At 37.5% G+C, this 20,742-nt stretch overlaps 1 protein-coding gene across 1 annotated transcript in view; it reads left to right on the forward strand.

The window, feature by feature from the left end:
• The first annotated feature begins 3,158 nt into the window (after positions 1-3,158).
• The window catches only part of LOC139940578 (atrial natriuretic peptide receptor 1-like), a 33,377-nt gene continuing 15,793 nt past the window's right edge, over positions 3,159-20,742 (forward strand). The window contains exons 1-7 of the mRNA XM_071936899.1: positions 3,159-3,917; positions 7,140-7,386; positions 8,074-8,170; positions 11,288-11,414; positions 18,093-18,163; positions 18,824-18,965; positions 20,176-20,251. Of these exons, the coding sequence (XP_071793000.1) occupies positions 3,224-3,917; positions 7,140-7,386; positions 8,074-8,170; positions 11,288-11,414; positions 18,093-18,163; positions 18,824-18,965; positions 20,176-20,251 (1,454 nt within the window). The 5' untranslated portion in view covers positions 3,159-3,223. The remainder of the gene's footprint in view (positions 3,918-7,139; positions 7,387-8,073; positions 8,171-11,287; positions 11,415-18,092; positions 18,164-18,823; positions 18,966-20,175; positions 20,252-20,742) is intronic.

Here is a 20,742-nt window from a genome sequence, read left to right on the forward strand (position 1 = left end):
AAACCCTTTTGCATAAGTCCAACATCATCTTCATTCAGTTGTCATATTATGTCACGTTCCTATAGTACCGGTATGGCAGGAGATTCTGTACCCCCGGAGACCCCGATGGGAAATTAAAGGCAGTAGACACTATTGGTAATTACTCAAAATAATTATTAGCATAAAACCTTACTTGGTAACGAGTAATGGGGAGAGGTTCATGGTATATAACATTTTGAGAAACGGCTCCCTCTAAAGTGACGTAGTTTTCGAGTAGGAAGTAATTTTCCACGAATTTGATTTCGAGACCTCAGATTTATAATCTTGAGGTCTCGAAATCAAGCATCTGAAAGCACACAACTTCGTGTGACAAGGGTATTTTTTCTTTCATTATTATCTCGCAACGTTGATGACCGATTGAGCTATAATTTTCACAGGTTGGTTATTTCGTGCATATATATGTTGAGATACAGCAAGTTAGAAGACTGGTCTTTGACTATTACCTATAGTGTCCACTGCCTTTAACATGGGCTGTAGGGGAGGATAATTCAAAGCAGGCATTTGCCAAACGGGGGGACCGAATCTCCTGCCCTGCCCACCGGAGATTCTGTCCCCGAATGTGACACAAACAAACTTCCTCTGTAGCGCCCTCTTTTGAATCTTCCTCCTTATACAGCTCACGCACGTTAACTTCCCAAAGGGGGGGGGGGGGGACACATAATATCCGGCGGACGGAATTCCCTGTGACACCAGCGTGTCAGGAGATTCTGTCCCGTACAGATTCTGCCCCCCTACCCCTGTGTACAAACTGCTTCTGATAGTGCCCCCTTTAAAATGTTACTTACCAAAACTGGGGAGCGGAATCTCAGGGGATACAGATTTCCCTACGGGACACCAGGGGTGGATTTCACAAAGATAGTCCTAACTTAGGACTACTCCTAGGCAATGCTAAGAGATAGGTCCTATCTCTTAGCATTGCCTAGGACTAATCTATGTTAGGACTACCTTTGTGAAATCCACCCCTGGCCCCTGATGGGCCGGGGTTTATCAGTTCTAACGGGGATCGTTTCCCATGTGACTGGTGGCGCAATGTGTGGTTTGAATTCACACTTTCGATGTCGTTCAACAATATCTCGTGGTTTTTCTGAACTGACAAGCAGAGTATACTGTTTGAAACGTCGAGACCAAACCGGCTCTCTCAGAGCCAACACTCCCATCTGCAAAAGAGACTTTTGGTTGATACCTGCAAGTTTACTATTTATGTTTTAGATATAGGAAATTTGCATCGGGGAGAATGCAAATTTAATATCCAGTAGAGTTGCGGCACCAAAACATAGGATTCGAACTGCCTCTCCTAGCTACCGGGAAATATCGGTGGTGTAGTTGGTATGAAACTGCTCTAGAAATGCAAAGGTCGTGGGCTCACCCCCCCCCCCCGAGATATACCTGTGATACTTTTTTTTCCACAGAGCTCGGGTAAGTTTTAAGTATACCGTGCTACTCATCGGTGTATACTGGTAAAACCAAAATGAATGTTTACTTATAGTTTCTTCCTATTTATCCACACCATGCAAAGCTTCAAACAATACTTATCTCGGATTTCCTTCTAACAAGCATACTTGTCTTCCCATACCAACAATTCTGTATCGTTTAAGAAAAGAACATTAATCCTATCGGCTGGCAATATTCGACCACTCTCCATGGTCGAATAAATAGTTGCAGACATTAGCAACTCACATTTATCACGTTCAGAAATGACAACATATTAACCGTCTTTTTTACTTCCAAGGAAAGTAGCGCACCGGGGCAATTTTTTTCCTGTAGCTTAGAATTTCCATCCTCAAAAGAAATTCCTGATAATTATTTGAAGTGATTTAGAAAGAAACAAATTCCCCATTGAAAAGCACTACGACGGGAAAATGTGTACGGTGGTATGGGGGGGGGGGGGGGTTCTTAATCGTGAAGATCACAGTGCAGTGACTATTATACACGGATGACAACTCTATCATCCAAGATGGACTGCGGCGATGCAGGAACGTTCTCTCTCCTCAGCTATAGCTGATGGTCGTGTCCCGTTGCTAGGAAGTGGCAAGCGTGGGGACGGTATTAACGACGAAGAACACATCGATCGAGGTATATCCAGTTGGTCTTGTTGTATGGTGTTTTTTCTTCGTCTTCAGCTGTATTTTGGACGGCAGTATGGTGGTTTTATACAGTCAACTTTGATATAGGGAATAACATTATGTTTATCTTCATCTGCTGCAAAGTCGGACACAAGTTCAACACAATGACTTGTTGAGATGTCTCAAACTGGTATCGCTGTCAGTTTTTCAGCTGTGTGATATGGAAGAGCATTATTGTGATTTCATACAGTCAACTATGATGGGAAAATAACATTATGTTTATTGGTGTGTGGTCTGTTCTGCAAAGTGGGAGAAGTTCAAAATGACTTGTCTCGAGCTGGTCATGCTGTGTAGTTTTTCGGCTGTGTGATCTGGGAAAGCATCGTGGTGATTTTATACAGCCAACTGCAGAAAAAAACATTATGTTTGTTTTTATGTGGTTTTCTGCAAAGTTGGAGAAGTTCAACGCAGTTGAGATATCTCTAGCAATAGTCTTGCTGTATGGGTTTAAGCTGTGTGATAGAAAAGCATTATGATAGATATGACTTCATTCAGTCAACTACGGAAAAATAACACCATGTTTGTCTTTATGTGGTATGCTGCAAGTGGAGAAGTTCAACACAACTGTACAATTGTATTTATTATTTAAAAGGATTTTCTAAGTTTGTATAGAGCCTACAAAAATCCTTTGATTAATAACTCAAAAGGAAACAAAAATGATGAGTTAGTTGAAATCAGCACCCGGTGTTGTGCTCTTCCTGAGAGCAACCAATCAACATTAAACACACAAAGATGAGGTTTGATATCAGTCGTCAAACGAGTGTGACTTACGAGCAAATAGACTTTGTAAAATATCCCTTAGCAATCGGGAGATCCGTGGCCTTATCTTTGTTGATAACAAGATTTTACGATGTGAAACGGGATAGGATTACGTTCTCTTTCGTCTGCTGACATGTGATTGTACATTTTTAGATGCAACATGAGCGGAGACGGTTGATGGAAATACTTGCAGGACTTTTTTTCGAGTTACAGAACAACATTCCCCCCCCCGCATAACATGCTAGCACGTAAAAGACAAGTGATGTTGCCTGCTCATCATTTCACATTGTGCACCTGACAAGATGAAGGCATTTTATATGTTGGGATTATGCAGGCGGTATCACCTTTTGCTGACACTCATGTTGACGTGGACCACCAGAGCGAATTCGGGTGATTTCAAAATTGGAGTTTTAGGCCCGTGGGATGACACGGGGTCGAACATTTACCCACTTCTTGGGTCAAGGACAGTCGGGGCCGTCCCCCTGGCCTTGGAACACATCAAAGATGACGGTATTCTGGGCAACCACAACGTCACTTTCACGTACCGCGACAGCAAGTGCGAGACGCGACGGGCGAGCGGGTCGGCCGTGGACTTGCACCTGATCAACGACGCGGATGCCTTCATTGGACTGCCGTGCTCCGAGCCCTGTCGTAGCGTCCGAGACCTTACCGCGTACTGGAATAAACCGTTCGTCTCTTGGTTCTGCCCGGACACCACGGCCGATCCCCCCGACGACGAGTACCAATCCTTCGCAAGAACTTATGTGCCATTCTCGCGCATCTCGGAGCTACCTCTGAGTTTGATCAATCATTACGAATGGGATTCGATATCGTTGGTGTATGCGAAGAGCGGCACGTGGGAGGTGCTGAACGAAAAGATGGTCCATAGCATGATCAACTATGGGGTTGAGATCGCACAAATAGAAGGATATGACAGACCTCTGAGCTTTGAGGCCGCAGTGTCAATTTTAGAGAGTTTGAGGCTAGTTTCTCATGGTAAGCATGGTGTGCAATGTACCGTAAAGGCAAATTATTTAAAATATTATTTGTACAATGTATACGTATTTTGTGGTCTTTTTGTAAAAGAGTAAAACAAAACACACTCGTTTTGTTCGCCATACCACTCTGGCAAAAAGCCATATTGCGGACACCTCTTTTTAGAGTGAAAGACGGATACTTTTCAACTCGATTTAGAGTTCCTTCAAATTTCACCCACAAGAGTGACACATATTGACTTTCACTCTCAAAAGAGTGAAAATGACACCACCCCGGCAAGACAGTGAAAATGTTCACTCTTTTACATTAGGAGAGTATGCAGGTCACAATAAACATCTTTTTCAGGGGCCGTTGCCACCTACTCCTGGGGCTGAAACATAGTTACCCCCTTTACAGTCCATACAGATGTAGGCTTGGGTATCATCAGTCCGAGCACTACCTCCCCAACTTGACTTTAGTTTTTGATATGTTCGATTATATCATTGTTTTGATCCTATATAAATGTAGATGTGTAATAACACAATAAGACAACCATGTGAACATTTCATTTTAAAAGGTGATCGCGTTTTTGAGATATCGCCGACAATCCGGAGCGAAAATATCCACGCAGGAAGAATAAACCCTAATAGAAATACACAATCCGAGAAGCCTAACTGCAGTAACGCTTCTCAGATTCAATTTTGGGGATAAAAGGTGATATTTTTTCCATGACCTCATAAATTCGAAGTGACTAGTCAATTTGTGGATATAACTGTTGTTATATCTGCTGGTTCTACATTAAGTGAGCTAAGCAGCATTTCTAAGGTGGTTGTTCCTATTAGGTGGAAATATCTATATTAAAAAATGGGTTTTCTATCAAAAGCTGCTGTACCAAATGTGTTTTGCTTTTCCGTTAATTTTACGAATGATATAACAATATATGACTCTTCTTTGACAACAATAATAGTGGCTTCTTATATATCCGTCACTCAGTGACGATTAATAAGGGGCCTTTCCTGCAAGGTATGAGGGTTTAAGTTGAATTATGAGATTTACTCCTTTTACATATCACCATGTACTGGTTTACAAGGTGCTGTGGTGCAACATGCTGCCAATCAAACCAACAACACTGTGGCAAACCCATTCTCTTTTCGATTGGACTGGGTTCTTTTAAATGCGTACACAACACACGGGACCAATGGCTTTACGTCCCATCCGAAGGACGAAGCAAAGGACACAAGTGTCACGACTAGGACTCAAACCCACACTCTGCTGATCAGAAACACCAGAGTTTGAATTCGGTGCTCTTAACCGTTCGGCCACGACACTTACATCTGAGGATTTCAGTTTCAAAAGCCAAACCCGGCATTGCACAATTGGAAAACAGCATCTAAACGCACTAGCTCGGTCATGAGATATACCGGTTCAAAGAATCTGTAGAAATTTGAGCGCAACCTGAAGAACAACAAGGGGTAAATGTTGATACTAAAATTCATTAAGTAGCCCTCACGTGGCATTTTATTATTATACATGTGCTTTACGCAAACAAGTGGGAGGGGGTGGGATGCAAATTTTTTTTCTGTACTTCAAAATTGCCACTGTCCCTGTCGTAGTGCTTTTCAATGGGGAATTGTTTGCCTTCTCAATCGACTCAAAAAGGGAACCTTAAACAAAAAAAGAAACACTAAGGCTTCACATAAACAGGGCAAGGAAGTCATCCAAGCACAGGGTCACGTTGCGTTACGCGTGAAGAAGATAACATGTAAATAACAGATAAGGGTCTATGTATCAGCCATACATATATTTGTTTTCCTTCATTTTTCCCATTTTTTTTTTATATTTCTGTTTTTGTATTCAAGTTAACATAAATCGAGGCTGTAAGTAAACCCCCTCCTCATTTTAACCCCATTGACATGTTTTTATTTATTATATTTTAAAAGTTACTGAACACTAATGGTAATTGTCAAAGACCAGTCTTCTCACTTGGTGTATCTCAACATATGCACAAAATAACAAACCTGTAAAAATCTGAGCTCAATCGGTCGTGGAAGTTGCAAGAGAATAATGAAAGAAGAAAAGAAAAACACCCTTGTAGCACAAGTTGCGCTCAGCTGAGGTCTCGAATTCAATTAAAATATTTTAGTGAGAAATTACTTCTTTCTCAAAAACTACGTTACTTCAAAGGGATCCGTTTCTCACAATGTTTTATACTATCAACAGCTTTCCATTGCTCGTTACCAAGTCAGTTTTATCCTAACAATAATTTTGAGTATAATTACCAAAAGAAGTCCAGTACGTATATTGGAATCGATATGTCTGTCCAATAATTGCAAATAGGTATAGAAACCCAACTGAAGAATGGTTTTAATTAAGTCTTGCAGGTGAAGTTTACCTTTGGTTTTTGGAGTCGTTCACTTGTTGTAATCTTATCCAATGAAGGTCATACATAATGGAAATTCAACGTCAAAAGGTGGTCGCGTTTATTTAGACATAGCCCAAGATCCGGAGCGATTTTTATCCACTTAGGAAGAATAATCACTAATAGAAATACACAATCCGAGTTCACAGATTCAAACTTCGGGGCATAAAAACTAATATCTTTTTACTTAACCACACTACTTCAAAATTAAAACGTTTCTCAAAATGCTTTACACTATTAAGTTGTCGCTGTAGGCTTCCAGTCAAAGGTTGTTATTGCGACTAATATTGAGTGATTAAAGTGTGATTTAATACGTATGGACAAGTGCGTTAAAGCCATTGGACACTTTCGGTAAACAGTATTGTCCAAAGGCCCATACTTCGTGTATCACAACTTATTTATATAAAACAACAAACCTGTGAAAATTTAGGCTCAAATCGGTCACCGAAGTCGGGAGAAAATAATGGGAAAACCCACCCCCTTGTTTCCGCACGTTTCGCCATGTCATAACATGTGTTTAAAATAAATCCGTAATTCTCGATATCGAGAATTGATAATTGTTTTAATGTTTTCTCAAAAAGTAAAGCATTTCATAGAATAATATTTCAAGAGAAGTCTTTCACCATTACCTTATGTAAACCCTGTACGTTATTTGTAACTCCGTGAACTTATTTTTTTTTCTGTTCCGAAAGTGTCCAATGGCTTTATGAATGCGTGTGAAATTGAATATGTTTTACAGCTGAAATTTGCCCCCAAAACCTAAATCTATAGAACTTGCTTTTATCTCATTGTCAAAACTTGTTTAAAATCTCCTTTTTTCACAGTGATATGGCTCGTCATCGGAGGAATAACCACCCTGGAAAGTGACGAACAGATTTTCATGCTAGCTGCAGATTACCTTGGAATGGTGAACGGGGACCAAGTCTTCTTGCGTCTCGAGCTATTTCCGGACCCCGGGTACGAAACGCCCTGGACGCCCGTCATCGTTCCCAAGAATTTCACCGCCACGATCGAGCCCGGGGAAGACGCATTGCGGAGGGCTTACGAATCCATGCTCATTGTTACTTACAGGTAATCAAAAACATCATCTGCATTTTATTGACACTCTCCATATCTATCAGGGCTTAAGCAGAGAATTATGCTTAGCACCTTTCTGCTAAGCAACAATAAGCATGCTACCAGTCACGGATTGTATCCAAGTTTAGGATTCACCTTGTTTGTATTCAGTTAAAACGTAAGCAAATGTGTTAAAAAAGCCTACCTGAAAGTCGGTGTTAGAAAGCTTCCAAAAAGTACCACAATTCGTCTGTTATAAAAAGAAGAAGAAAATAATGTTGCTTTTTCGATATTGGATATTGGACATTCCCGTAGGTTTGTACAATGAGTGTTTGTACATCGATGTTGGATGATAGACATTCCCGTAGGTTTGTACCAGTGAATGTCTACCTTGTACATCGATAATGGACATTCCCGTAGCTGGTACAGTGAGTGTACATCGATATTGTCTATTGGACATTACTGTAGACATTACGGTGAATGTCCAATATCCAATATCAAACTAACTTTCATTCAATGCATGGAGTCTCATTCAATCACTCATTTTGTAGCCTTGTCCAAAAGGCTCTTTACGCAAGCACCCCGCTCTGAAATCGATCCCAGGTCATTTTGCAGCATGTTTTTTGGTGCATTTTATTTTCACAATGGGTAGGTTTTTGTAAAGAGACTTTTCGTTTGTAATGATTTTTTTAATTATTTTAGATTACCCGATGACGGAAGAATCGAGAAACTTTTTGAACGTATCCCAGATGCACTAGCTGAACCTCCTTTTGAGTATAAGATGCCGAACTACACAAAGGTATGGTCTTAAAATTTGGGGTTAGTTTTTTCGTTAGAGCATGTGGCCCAACATGGTAATTGTCAAAGACCACCAATTGATATGCCAAATAAACAGCAGCTAAATACCAGTCGTATAATATGGCATGCAATTTTGGCCAGTAACATGTATAAAATAAGCAATTATTTTTTTCGTGCTTAAAGCCATTATACACTTTCGGTAAACAGTGTTGTCCAAGTCCCACACTTCGTGTATCACAACTTATATATAAAATAACAAACCTGTGAAAATTTAGGCTAAATCGGTCATCGGAGTCGGGAGAAAATAACGGGAAAACCCACTCTTGTTTCCGCACGTTTTGCCGTGTCATGACATGTGTTTAAAATAAATCCGTAACTCTCGCTATCGAGAATTTATATTCTTACTGTTTTCTCAAAAAGTAAAGCATGTCATGGACTAATATTTCAAGAGAAGTCTTTCACCATTACCTTCTGTTAACCCTGTAAATCATTTGAAAATGAACTTTTTTTTTTCTGTACCGAAAGTGTATAATGCAAAGTTTGTGCTTAAGCAGCTCTATAAAATTGACCCTTGCCATTTCTGGCCGATTGTCTTTTACAGCGAAGCATAATAAAAATTTAAAATAACCAATTATTATTATTATTATTGTTACTAGGTTTATTGTAAAAAACATCTGTTTGTCGCAGTCCAGAGACTGAATTAAAATACAGATTTACATTTTTATATAATTTTTATTTTAAAGCACAGGAGAATATTTATACACAAGAAACATTACAAATTTAAAAGCGAAAGTCAAAAGAGACGTTATGAAAACTAAAATTAGATAAAACAAAGACAATACATTTAACAAGCACACTTAACTAACAAACCCAACTGGGACCAACCAAAAAACCACAACAAACAAACACCCAAACGAACACCCAAATCGAACATCCAAACAAACAAACAAACAAACAAACAAGCAAATAATTTATTTTCGTGCTTAAGCAAATGTTGTGCGTTAGCAGCTCTATAAAATTGGCCCCTGTCATTTCTGACCCGAGTGTAATTAAAGCGAAGCAACCGGGTACGATTTATAAATCATTTAAAATATCACATAAAATCTTGGCTGATCGTTAATCATTAAACATCTCTCTTTTCTTATCAATATTTAATAAGCCGTGAAGCCATATGTGTCCCACCCTGGAGATCGTTGAATAATTTACTGTGAAGCATTTGGAGAGAATCCTTGAAGGTTTTTTTGCGTCAATTTTAGATGTCAGAGGCAAACAATTGTCCGTATGGCTTCACCCAATGTGGTCGCATGACGATTTCTTTTTTTTTGTAAAGGCAGTGGACACTATTGGTAATTGTCAAAGACCAGTCTTCTGACTTGGTGTATCTCAACAAATGCATAAAATAACAAACCTGTGAAAATTTGAGCTCAATCGGTCATCGAACTTGCGAGATAATAATGAAAGAAAAATACCCTTTAAAGACATCAACGGCTTTTAATTAAATCAAGTCAAACACGAGAGCTGCCGGGTAGGGTTGGAGCCCTGCCTCAGAGCTCGTTCATGTGTCAATTAGGAAAATTTGGTTGGAGTTATATTCATGTTTTGTGTGACCAACCATCAAATTAAATAACAAACATGAGAAAATTTGAGCCTAATCTGTTGTTTGAGTCAGGAACAAATTGCCTAACAAAACCAAGTACGTGTACAATTTTCAGCATGTGAACACAATTTACTTAATTTTGGTTGTAACCGCCGAAATTAGCTGTTTTTCAGACAGATTAGTTTATCGAATATGAATTCATTTCATGGGGAAATATTTCGCGGAAAAAGACTGTTTTTCTATTATGTGAACTTTATAAAGAATAATCGTTTCATAAAAAAAGTTAATACACATGTTTTATCCTATGTGAAATACGGGTTGTCAATGGTACTTTTATAAGAAAGCGGAACCAATCTCTTACAGTATTAATGGTGATGCATCAGGTCTCTGTTGAACGCACATGACAATTTATATATGCAACCAGTTTAGGGCCAATAAAAAACCCAACAACATACAATCAAATTGTAAATTTCCACGTAATGTTCTATGGAATAGTATTTGGATAATTCCTTTTTATCAAAAAGTCCTTGTAGGCTATGACAAGGCCCTTATGCATTCACAAACACAAATGATTACCGAAATTTTATGTAAAGAAAATTAATGACGTGTACGAGTATAGTGGCCAGGGCTATAGCCTGGTACCAAGTCAACCAACGTTGTTGCACAGACTTCCCCTTTGCAACAGCCTCAGCCACAAGTAACACCATTCGCAACAGCCACAAATTTGGAAACAGCTTAATTGTTCTTCAAGGAACGGGGCCAGACTATTTTCTTATTGATACATTTAAATTGAATTCAATGAAACTTAATAGTTATTCGCCATGCCAGCATGAAAATCATTTCCTCGGTTTTCACATAATAACAATAAAAAAAAAATTAATACACACAGTATGTTTTCAGATGCCTTCAGATGCCTTCAGATACTGAGAAAAGCTTTAGGCCTGAAGTATTTCTCAAACATGTTTCTCTAAGTATCTTAGTTCTTATTTACTACCACGTCACCCGCAAAAATTATCTGGGACCTGACACCCCCCCCCTCTTAAGTATGTGGAATGGTCCATTCTAGGATATCAATGAATTTGACTTCCACATGTCATTGCATTTTGGAGACATGACTAAGTGATTGTGTGCCACCATTAAATGGCCCCTTTCCCTCATACAAAAACACCAACTCAGTTTGCTTACAGTAACACGGGCCCTTTTCGAAACCCCGTCATGATTCTTAGTTTTAAAAACGTGTGCTTTCGGTGCGGGGCTTTAAACATGCAGACGGAGCTCTCAAACGCAAAGCCGTGATTTCGAAACGACACAATTTATTATGATTTCTTCACGAATTGCGCATAGTTCAAAGCAATCAAAAGATAACTGTTTGACATTCATAAAGTAAGGAATTCTGATTTAGATGTCACGACTTCATACTTTTTATGCATTAAAATAACTGATAAATTTGTTTGATAATTTGGAATTTTTCCCTGCAATTTCATAACTTGTTTTCCCGCTTTTAATACACACGCCTTGTAGGTCAGCATCATGTCGGCATTTCTTTACGATGCTGTACTAATCTGTGCCCATGCCGCTATATATCAACTGGACACCCATGATGGAAACATAGCTCCCAACTACACAAGAGGAAATATAACATTCGAAGGTACGTTTCAAATATCTAATTAGGTGTATTTTATATAGAAATGTTATTTTCAACTGATTGGGAAACTGTTTTAAGACACCCAACACTACTGGTATTTGTCAAAGACCAGTTTTCTCACTTGGTGTATCTCAACATATGCACAACTAAACAAACCTGTGAAAATCTGAGCTTAATTGGTCGTCGAAGTTGCGAGACAATAATGGCAGAAAAAACACCCTTGCCACACGAAGTTGTGTGAGTTTTCAGATGCTTGGTTTCGGTGAGGTCTCAAATCAAATTCGTGGAAAATTACTTATTTCTCGAAAACTACGTTACTTCAGAGGGAGCCGTTTCTCACAATGTGTTACACTATCAACAGCTCCTCATTGCTTGTTACCAAGTAATTTTTTATGCTAACAATTATTTTGAGTAATTACCAATAGTGTCCACTGCCTTTAATAGTCGAAATTAAAATGTCCTCTTATTAGTTGATGCGGGGGAGAAAACCAAGTTCATGTAAAATAAGTCTATGAAGATGAAGTAATATTTGGTTTTGGGAACATTTCAATTGTCTTGAAATGAACAATATAATTAACCTGTGAACAATTCATTTCAAAAGGTCGTATTTTTGACATACCGCCGAAACTCCGGAACGGTTTCGCCACGGAGCAAGAATAGTTTGACAGCATACAAAATGATACCTTTATACCTAACCACATTTCTTCGAATTGAATGTTTCTCAAAATGCTTTATAATATCGAAAGCTGATCTAGGCTTCTATAACATAACTTTGTTTTTATTTTTTGTCATTAGTGTGATACCAAACGTAGCCTTCCCTTTTAAATCGCTGGGAGTTATTTCCGATATATCCAAAAAGGGTAACACGAATTAATGTCTTGTGACATTAGAGTATATAAGTAGACTTGTGGACAAGTCGTTAAATATCTGTCGCGGTGTTAGTATAACGTCTCCCGTAACTATCTGACGATACTGCATATAACTGTGCCAGACTAACGATTTGTACACAAGTCTAGAGTCTAAGTGGTAACCTTTACTCTAATCGCAGTACGAATTCAACCCCTCTATCGCTTTCTTATCTCATTTCCCGTTTCGTCCTGACCAATCTAAGCCCTCGACCCATTGTTAATATCTCGCATCCTGCCGAGTATGTTTGCCCAACTGTCTTTATTCACCAAGGCAATAATTATTCATGTCTTCTACAATATGTCTTGAGTTCGTCTAGTGGTTGACTCGGCCAAGAGAGCATAATTATTTGCCAGATGTTTTCTTAAGTGCAGCTTTAAACAGTAACATGAAAATACAGTTTATCAACTTAAATTAAAGGGAAGACGCGTTTGGTAACCACTCTTAAAATTAATGGCAATACAAACTTTTGGCTGGAAAAAGCCTATACAGCAGCTTTCGATAGTATAGGTTTTCTCGGTCAAATTCGGCAAATGAGCAGTCAATTTCATTTTCATGCGTTCGAATTAAAACTGTTTTGCCTCTCTAGTTGTTACTGCGTTTCAAATTCATAATTCGGCCGTGTAATTTCGTAATTTCGAGTCGAGTCAAATTCCTTTAGCACTCTGTTCAATTTAGCGTATAGTCATTCTTTTTCGTGACACACACGCCTCAAGAAGCGTCTGTGAATTTGAATGCTGCTTTGATGAATTGTTAAATTGAATGATTATTTTGTTAAATCGAATAACGTAAAAGTACATTTGACTAGTCTTAAAACGAAATCGAATGACCCTTTTCAGTAGCATTCAATTTCGTGCCAAATAGAATAAGCTGGTGGTTAAATTGGCTGCTCATTTTCCGAAATTGACCGAGAAAACCTATATGAACCATTTTGAGAAACATTTCACTTCGAAATAATGTGGTCATAAAAAATTTGTTATGGCCAATAACTTGGATATGAGGAGTTCTTCCTGATTTCGGTAGTATCTATAAAAAAAGTGACTATCTTTCGAAATGAAATGTTCACATGTAAATTTAATTTTACACATCTTACATTTATAGAATTAAAACAATCGAATGGTTCCATAAACTAAACATATACTTTACCCTTGAAGTCACTGAATACCATTGGTAAACTCAAAATAGCTTTTAGCATAAAAGCTAACTTTTGGTAACGAGTAATAGCGAGCTGTTGATAGTACATTGTGTGAAACGGCTCTCTCTGAAGTACTGTATTTGTTGAGAAAGATGTAACTTCTCACTCAAATAATAAAATACTTCAGCTCTGAAGCCTTTAATTTATGCATATAAAAGCACACACAGTATTTAAAGCAACACGTTTTTTTTCCATTATTCTTTTGCACATTCGATGACCAATTGAATCCAAATTTTCACAGGTTTATTGTTTTATGCAAAATGTAATGTTGGGATACACCGAGTGAGAATATTGGTCTTTGAACATTAAAGGTGACCTGGGGTGGATTTCACAAAGGTAGTCCTAACTTAGAACCAGTCCTTCGTAAGGATGAGTTACTGGCCCTAACTTAGGACTAGTCCTATCTCTTAGCATTGCCTAGGACTAGTCCTAAGTTAGAACTAGTCCTAAGTTAGGACTAGTCCTAAGTTAGGACTAGTCCTAAGTTAGGACTACCTTTGTGAAATCCACCCCAGTGCCTTAAAGTAACGGTTGATCTACCAGAGTCCACATCATAAACACCGAGGGATATTTGCAATGAAGATTATCTGAATGTCGAATAGTATTTTTGAGTAATGACACAACTTAACTATTTATGATGTTTTCAATACAAACAAGACTCATGGCATAGAGAGATGTTGAAGCAACTTTAGAGTAATTACGAAAATCCGAGGGGACTTTTAAATGAATAATTTTAAAGAATTGAGGAGTGTAAAACACCTCTCATATGCCGAATACATTATTGTGATGTGTTTTTATAGCAGGGAAGGACAACTTCTTTGTTTATACTGAAGGATGTTTGAACTTCACTTGGTGTAACTTTATTTTAGATCTATGTATTAACAGTAAAGCCCGGTTAATACTTCCTGCAAAATGCAAAGCGAATTTGGACGTCACAGGGCTGCCCTCGCAGCGAATGTTTAGCAGGAGTTGGGGAATGGGGGAAATATCACGGGAAAGTACAAAGCAGTAAACGAAAAAGGGAAATATTGAAATTTATTCGTTGGTATGGAGGAATCATTAGTTATTTTTGTAAAGGCACTGGACACTACTGGTAATCACTGTTAGCAATAACTTACTTGTTAACGATCAACGGAAAGCTGTTAATGTTATAAAACATTGTGAGAAACGGCTCCCTCTGAAGTAACGTAGTTTTCCAGAAAGAAGTAATTTTCCAGTAAAATATTTGAATTTGATTTCGAGACCTCAGAATATGATTTTGAAGTCTCGAAATCAAGTATCTGAAAGCACACAACTTCGTGTGACAAGGTTATTTTTTCTTCCATTATTATTTTCGCAACTTAAACGACCAATTGAGTTCAAAATTGTACAGGTTTGTTATTCTGTGCATAATGTTAAGATAGGCTACACCAAGTGAGAAGACTGTGTTTGAAAATTACCAAAGCTGCCCAGTGTCTTTAATTTCGTCTCAAACAAAGTTTGTCAACTTCCAAACGAAGTTTGTAATTATCCAAAGATCAATTAATATCTTTCTCTGTCCTGATAATACTAACAACTATCTCAAGCTATTTGTAAGTGCGTGGTTGGTCCAAGTTCAAGTCCGTTTAAATGACTAGGATTCCGGGTTCGAGACACCAGGGTAGTATTTCTCATCAGAGATGATTGATGCAATGGGGGAATGTGATGTAATTTTCCAGCAGAAGAGTATTCGATAAATCACAAGCTAGGTTCTCAAGTCATGCGAATGTCATGACATTAAAGGGACTTGTTACCTTGGATTTTTGGCACTTTATAAAGCGTTTGATTTGCAATGAATATGGCTGGAAAGATGTTATAAAGGGGCACGCTTGTTTGGGATTTTGCCACTTTGGGCCATACACAAAACATTTGAAGGAGTTTGTTATTCAATGAATATTAATTGATTGGAAAGATTTTTTTGAAAAGTTGTCTATAATAATATACACAAAGCTATTGGATTCTCAACTCCTACACGAATGCCATAACGTTAACAGGCACGTTGCCTTGGATTGGGCGCTTTATGCTATATTAAGCGTTTTATAAAGCTACTTGGTTTTCAAAAACCTGCGAAAGTCATTGGATTGGGCGCTTTGGGCTCAATAAAGCGTTTGAAAGCTAGTGGGTACTCAACTCCAGCGAATGTCATACCATAAAAGGGGTATATGTTGTCTTGGATTGGGCACTTTGGGCTATATAAAGCGTTTGTTATGCAATGATTGGAAAGACGTCATAAGGGACATAAATACCTTGGATTTGAGCACCTTTGGGCTATAAAGAGCGTTTGAAAGCGTTTGTTATACAATGAATATGGTTGGGAAGACAATTAATAGCAGAATATGATTATTTACACAAATAGGCCTCGAAATTGTTTTGTTTTCCTTTTATACTTTATGAACTTACACGGTCTGCATTAGTGTCAAGTCAAGCATTTTTTACTGTAAAATTATCCCGTTTTCGTTGTTGGTACATCTCAATGTAATGCTGCGGCCATTTTATGAGCATTTAATTTGTGGACGGTTTCAGTGAACGCACTTTAGTGACAGATATTATTTGAATTTAAGAACAAAATCTTCAATTAAAACATTTATAAGCATTATTTTTACATGTAGTTTGACAAACTTATTGAAGATAGATTGCTTTGGGAGTTTTTCTTCAACAAATAAAATACACAACAGTCAGCCTTGTTTACAGCTTCAGGTTTCCCAGACCTTATTCCATGCATAGAGATCCCGAGAAGTTGTAAATGTTAATCAATTTTTTGATACACATTTTTGTTTAAAGCTTAATCTTTATTTAGTCAGTAGGAAAAGGAAATTGCCGCCGATCTACCCAAGCTTGCATCAGATCACCCTTACTAGTGAATTATTGAATGCGTTTTAATTCACCATGCTTCCCACAAGCTGTTAAAGGAACATTACATGATTGTTTTTTTTCTTTTTTTTTTTTTTTTTTTTTTTGCTAACAAAACAGTGGCAATAAGCACTTTATGTAACCCACCATAATACATAAACTGACAAACCTGTAAAAAAGTTAGAGATCGATTGGCCATCTGGATCACGAGAAAATAGTGAAAAACCGATTACACATATTTTTGTATGACATCGATTTTAAAAAGAATAATACGCACTTTGAGCGATAAATTCCAAACGGGAAATTATTTTATTTCTAATCAAGTAAAAATATGATATTTCAAACAGAAATATTTCAAGGAATGTTTTCTAATATCAACACTTAGACCGTAAAAGTTGTATGTAAATCTGTGGTCATATAAAGACGAGTTTTTCTTACCAATTCTCTAACGTTCCTTTAAACTAAGATGATTAATTGAATTCCGAAATGTCAAGTCAACATTTTTGAGAGAAAAAGAAGAAGAAGAATAAAAAGAGCATGATAGACACTGATGCTAGCTTTAATGTGATTCATGCGTGAGTGGAACTCATTACGATGTAAATGAATTACTGTAATTTACAGAAACCTTGAAATGTAAGTCACGTGCGCATTATTATTCATTTGAATTCCCTATCTAGCATCTTTGAGTATATAAGGAAGCAAATAATTGTTGCTTTTTGGGGGTGGGGTAAATTACTTCTCATCCTCAGGAAACACACCATCAACCAAGAATGAATAACTATAATCAGATACGGCGGTTGCGATTTAGAGTGACAACGACAATCGTAAAAGAACTAGATTTTAGCGTTTTTGATTTTGAGTTTGTTCGCTTTTGGCTTAAAGGCACTGGATACCTTTTAATAATTGACAAAGACCGGTATTCTCACTTAGTGTATCCCGACATTTTGCATAAAATAACAAATCTGTGAAAATTTTGAGTCAATTGGTCATCGAAGTTGCAAGATAACAATTAAAGAAAGAAAACAAAACTTTTCACACGAAGTTGTGTGCTTTCAGACGCTTGAATTCGGGACCTCAGCATCTAATTCCGAGGTCTCGAAATCAAATTCGTGGAAATTACTTCCTTCTCGAAAACTACGTTACTTCAGAGTGAGCCGTTTCTAGAAACGGTTTCTCACAATTTGTTATACTATCAACAACTCTCCATTGATTGTTACCAAGAACGTTTTTTTTTTGCTAATAACTATTTTGAGTGTCCAGTGCCTGTAAAATAACATTAATTTATACCACAACAATTATACCTGTGCTATTATAACACACTAAGATTAATTTTGAATCCCTCTTCGGTATAATTTCATAAAAACAATATTTACATCATAACTGTTATGGGCAAAACGATCGAGATTTCATAATCCAAAGAGAACTGTAGTTATCACTTATACAACCAAACAAAACACGTGTCTGTACATACAACACGTGTCTTGTATTAATTTAAAAAAAAAAAAAAAAAAATACAACTTCATAAAACCTATGTTCGTATAACAACACCCATATTGCCAATTTTAACATTCCAATTTTTGCAGGATATAAAAACTTCACAATCACTGACATTTCAGATTGAAACCTTTAAAAGTTTATAACGAGAACCACAAATATGTTTGTTTCTCTTTAATTATACTATAAGACTTCTTGTTATTGTCTGTCTCCTTTAGGTATGACTGGCTACGTCACGCTTGATAGTTCCGGCGACAGAGTAGCCAACTTTTCACTTCTTGATTTGAAGGTAAGTTGTTGAGAGTTAGAGCCAGGCCCGTAATTAGTTTGCAACTAAAGCACATGCTAATGGTGAGGTCCTTACTATACAAGTATGTTATCTTACACATTTTCATTGTTATAAGATGTGACATTTTCATTGTCATAAATTATATTCTTGACCTGTTCTTGACTGCCTTTAGACTTAAATAAGTGTACTTAATAAGTTTGTTATATTTTCTCCCACTATGAGATAAATGTTGATTGATTTGAAACTTGACAACATTTTGCCTTAAAGTAGCCACAATATATAACATAAGCATTATGTAATCGTGTAATATTTTACACAACATTTTTTACCCACTTATTTTATTCATGTTGTGTGTGTAATGTGCATGGATGTTTCAAACACTATACTTATGGCATCAAAAGAGCCGAAACGCGCGGATTTTGCTTGTCAGTGCGTCGTTATGCAGTCTTCGCTGTATAGACTAATAAGTTTTTTTAAAGGTGGACACTACTAATAATTACTCATAATATTTAGTTCTTTAGCTTTATGAAGACGAATGTTTTATGAAGAACGTATACAGGTTTTGTGTTGTATTGGAGTTTTTGTCCGATAGAGAAAAACTGTACAAACACTGTCTTCCAGTTTTGAATATTATCTGAAATTTGTTGTCATTTGGAATAGGAAGGGACTAGTTTTGAAGCCGTTGGTTACATCAGTGGGCTACAGCTGGACTATGAGCCAATAGCCGGAGAGGAGATATCATGGCCTGGTGCACTGATACCAAGAGAACCCAAATGCGGCTACAATGGAGAAAAATGCCTTGGTATGAACAAATAATATATATACATGTTGATCTTAATAATATACGTGTTTCATTATTTGGTGAATGCACACAACAACACAAGACACACGTAAGTACTCGCATCTAAAAACAACAAACAACAACAACAACAACAGCAAGATAAACAGAGACAACAAAGACAACATCAGCAATGACAACAACGACAACAGCAATATGAATGGCAAAAACGACATAACAACTACAATACCAGCATCAGCAAAAATAACAACAACAATGATAACAGCAGCAACAGTCAAAACAATGACATTTACAAAAAACAATGACAACAACAACAACAACAAAGGCTACAGGGACAACATCAGCACCACCACTGCAGCAGCACAAACACCAACACCAACACCGCTATGGAAATAGTTCGGCACCATGTTATCTCCGTACATAAATATTTTTCACAATTTATGGGACTTGAGGCATCGCACGGCGAGACAAGGTCCCAAAAGAACATTCTGGCAAGAAGATACACACATGGTGTTACCACAAACCTATCTAAATTTATATCTTCTTCGCAAAGCTATTTATTTTGTCAACGAGTTGGATATACGTCATTATCATCATCATAATCATCATCATCATCAATTCGACTCTCGTCGGACTATATCATCACCATTACTAAGCAACAAGGTTTATTCAGATAATAACATGAGCCAAATTCTCCCAATCTAGATTATGGCCCGCACCTGTTGAAAACATTCAACAAGTTTATTGCCCTTTGGCTTAGCCTCATGACTTGTGTCAGTAAATAATTCTATAGTAAATACAGTAATAGGTGATCATGTTCTGTGAATTCCCTTTTTATTGGATGTTACTCATCGGTGTCGTTGGGTTTGATGCAATTTGATTTGAAGGCGATAATTCCTTAACAATTATATCACCTTCTAAATACGTTTAACTGTTTTTCCCATACCAACTTTAAAACCTCGAACTTAACATACTGAGTGATAAATTGAGAGCAAGATTCTCGATTTAAAAGGTCATACAATTTTTTTTTTAAGCTCTTCGGAAACATCTCAATAACAAAAATAAACACAGATGCGACAAACAGAAGAGTACTTTTATATCGTTACGGCTGCGGCCCCTTTAAACCCATCGTATCATGAGCCGATGAAGATGTAACCATGGAGGAAGGAAATACAATGTAACCATGTAACTATTTCATGTTGACTTCTCACAGATAGCGGTATCGTTACAGCAATAGTCGTCGGGTCGGTTTTAACGTTAGTGGTGATAATGATCATTCCTTACATAAGGTAAGTTGTGTTGAACCCTTGCCCACTTGCCACTTTGACCATAGTATGGTGGCCCTGATGCGCACACGTTTGCGATATGCGATGTCCCTTCAGGGCCACCATACCATAGCCTCAAATGAGATCGAACACATGCAGAGACAACAAAGACAACAAATTATATCAGTGATTTACTTTCTTTCAAACATAAAAGCTGAAAACCCCCAAATATTATATTTGGTATCTCCACCGATCCGATTCTAAGCATGCCTCGGATTGGATCCTGACAGGGAGTTGGTTTTCAGTAAACCCGGAATTCCTATCCTATTTGTATCCTGTTTGTGGAAATCCGCTATTTTTGGAAATCCGGGAGTTCCGAATTTGTGTTTTGGGGGAGAATTCTTCTCTGAATACGTTGGAACATTGTCCTTTTACTTTTGTTGACTCAACGAGAATTCTTCTCTGAATACGTTGGAACATTGTCCTTTTACTTTTGTTGACTCAACGAGCTAAAG

Source organism: Asterias amurensis, chromosome 8, assembly GCF_032118995.1.
Source record: "Asterias amurensis chromosome 8, ASM3211899v1".
Taxonomy (NCBI): domain Eukaryota; kingdom Metazoa; phylum Echinodermata; class Asteroidea; order Forcipulatida; family Asteriidae; genus Asterias; species Asterias amurensis.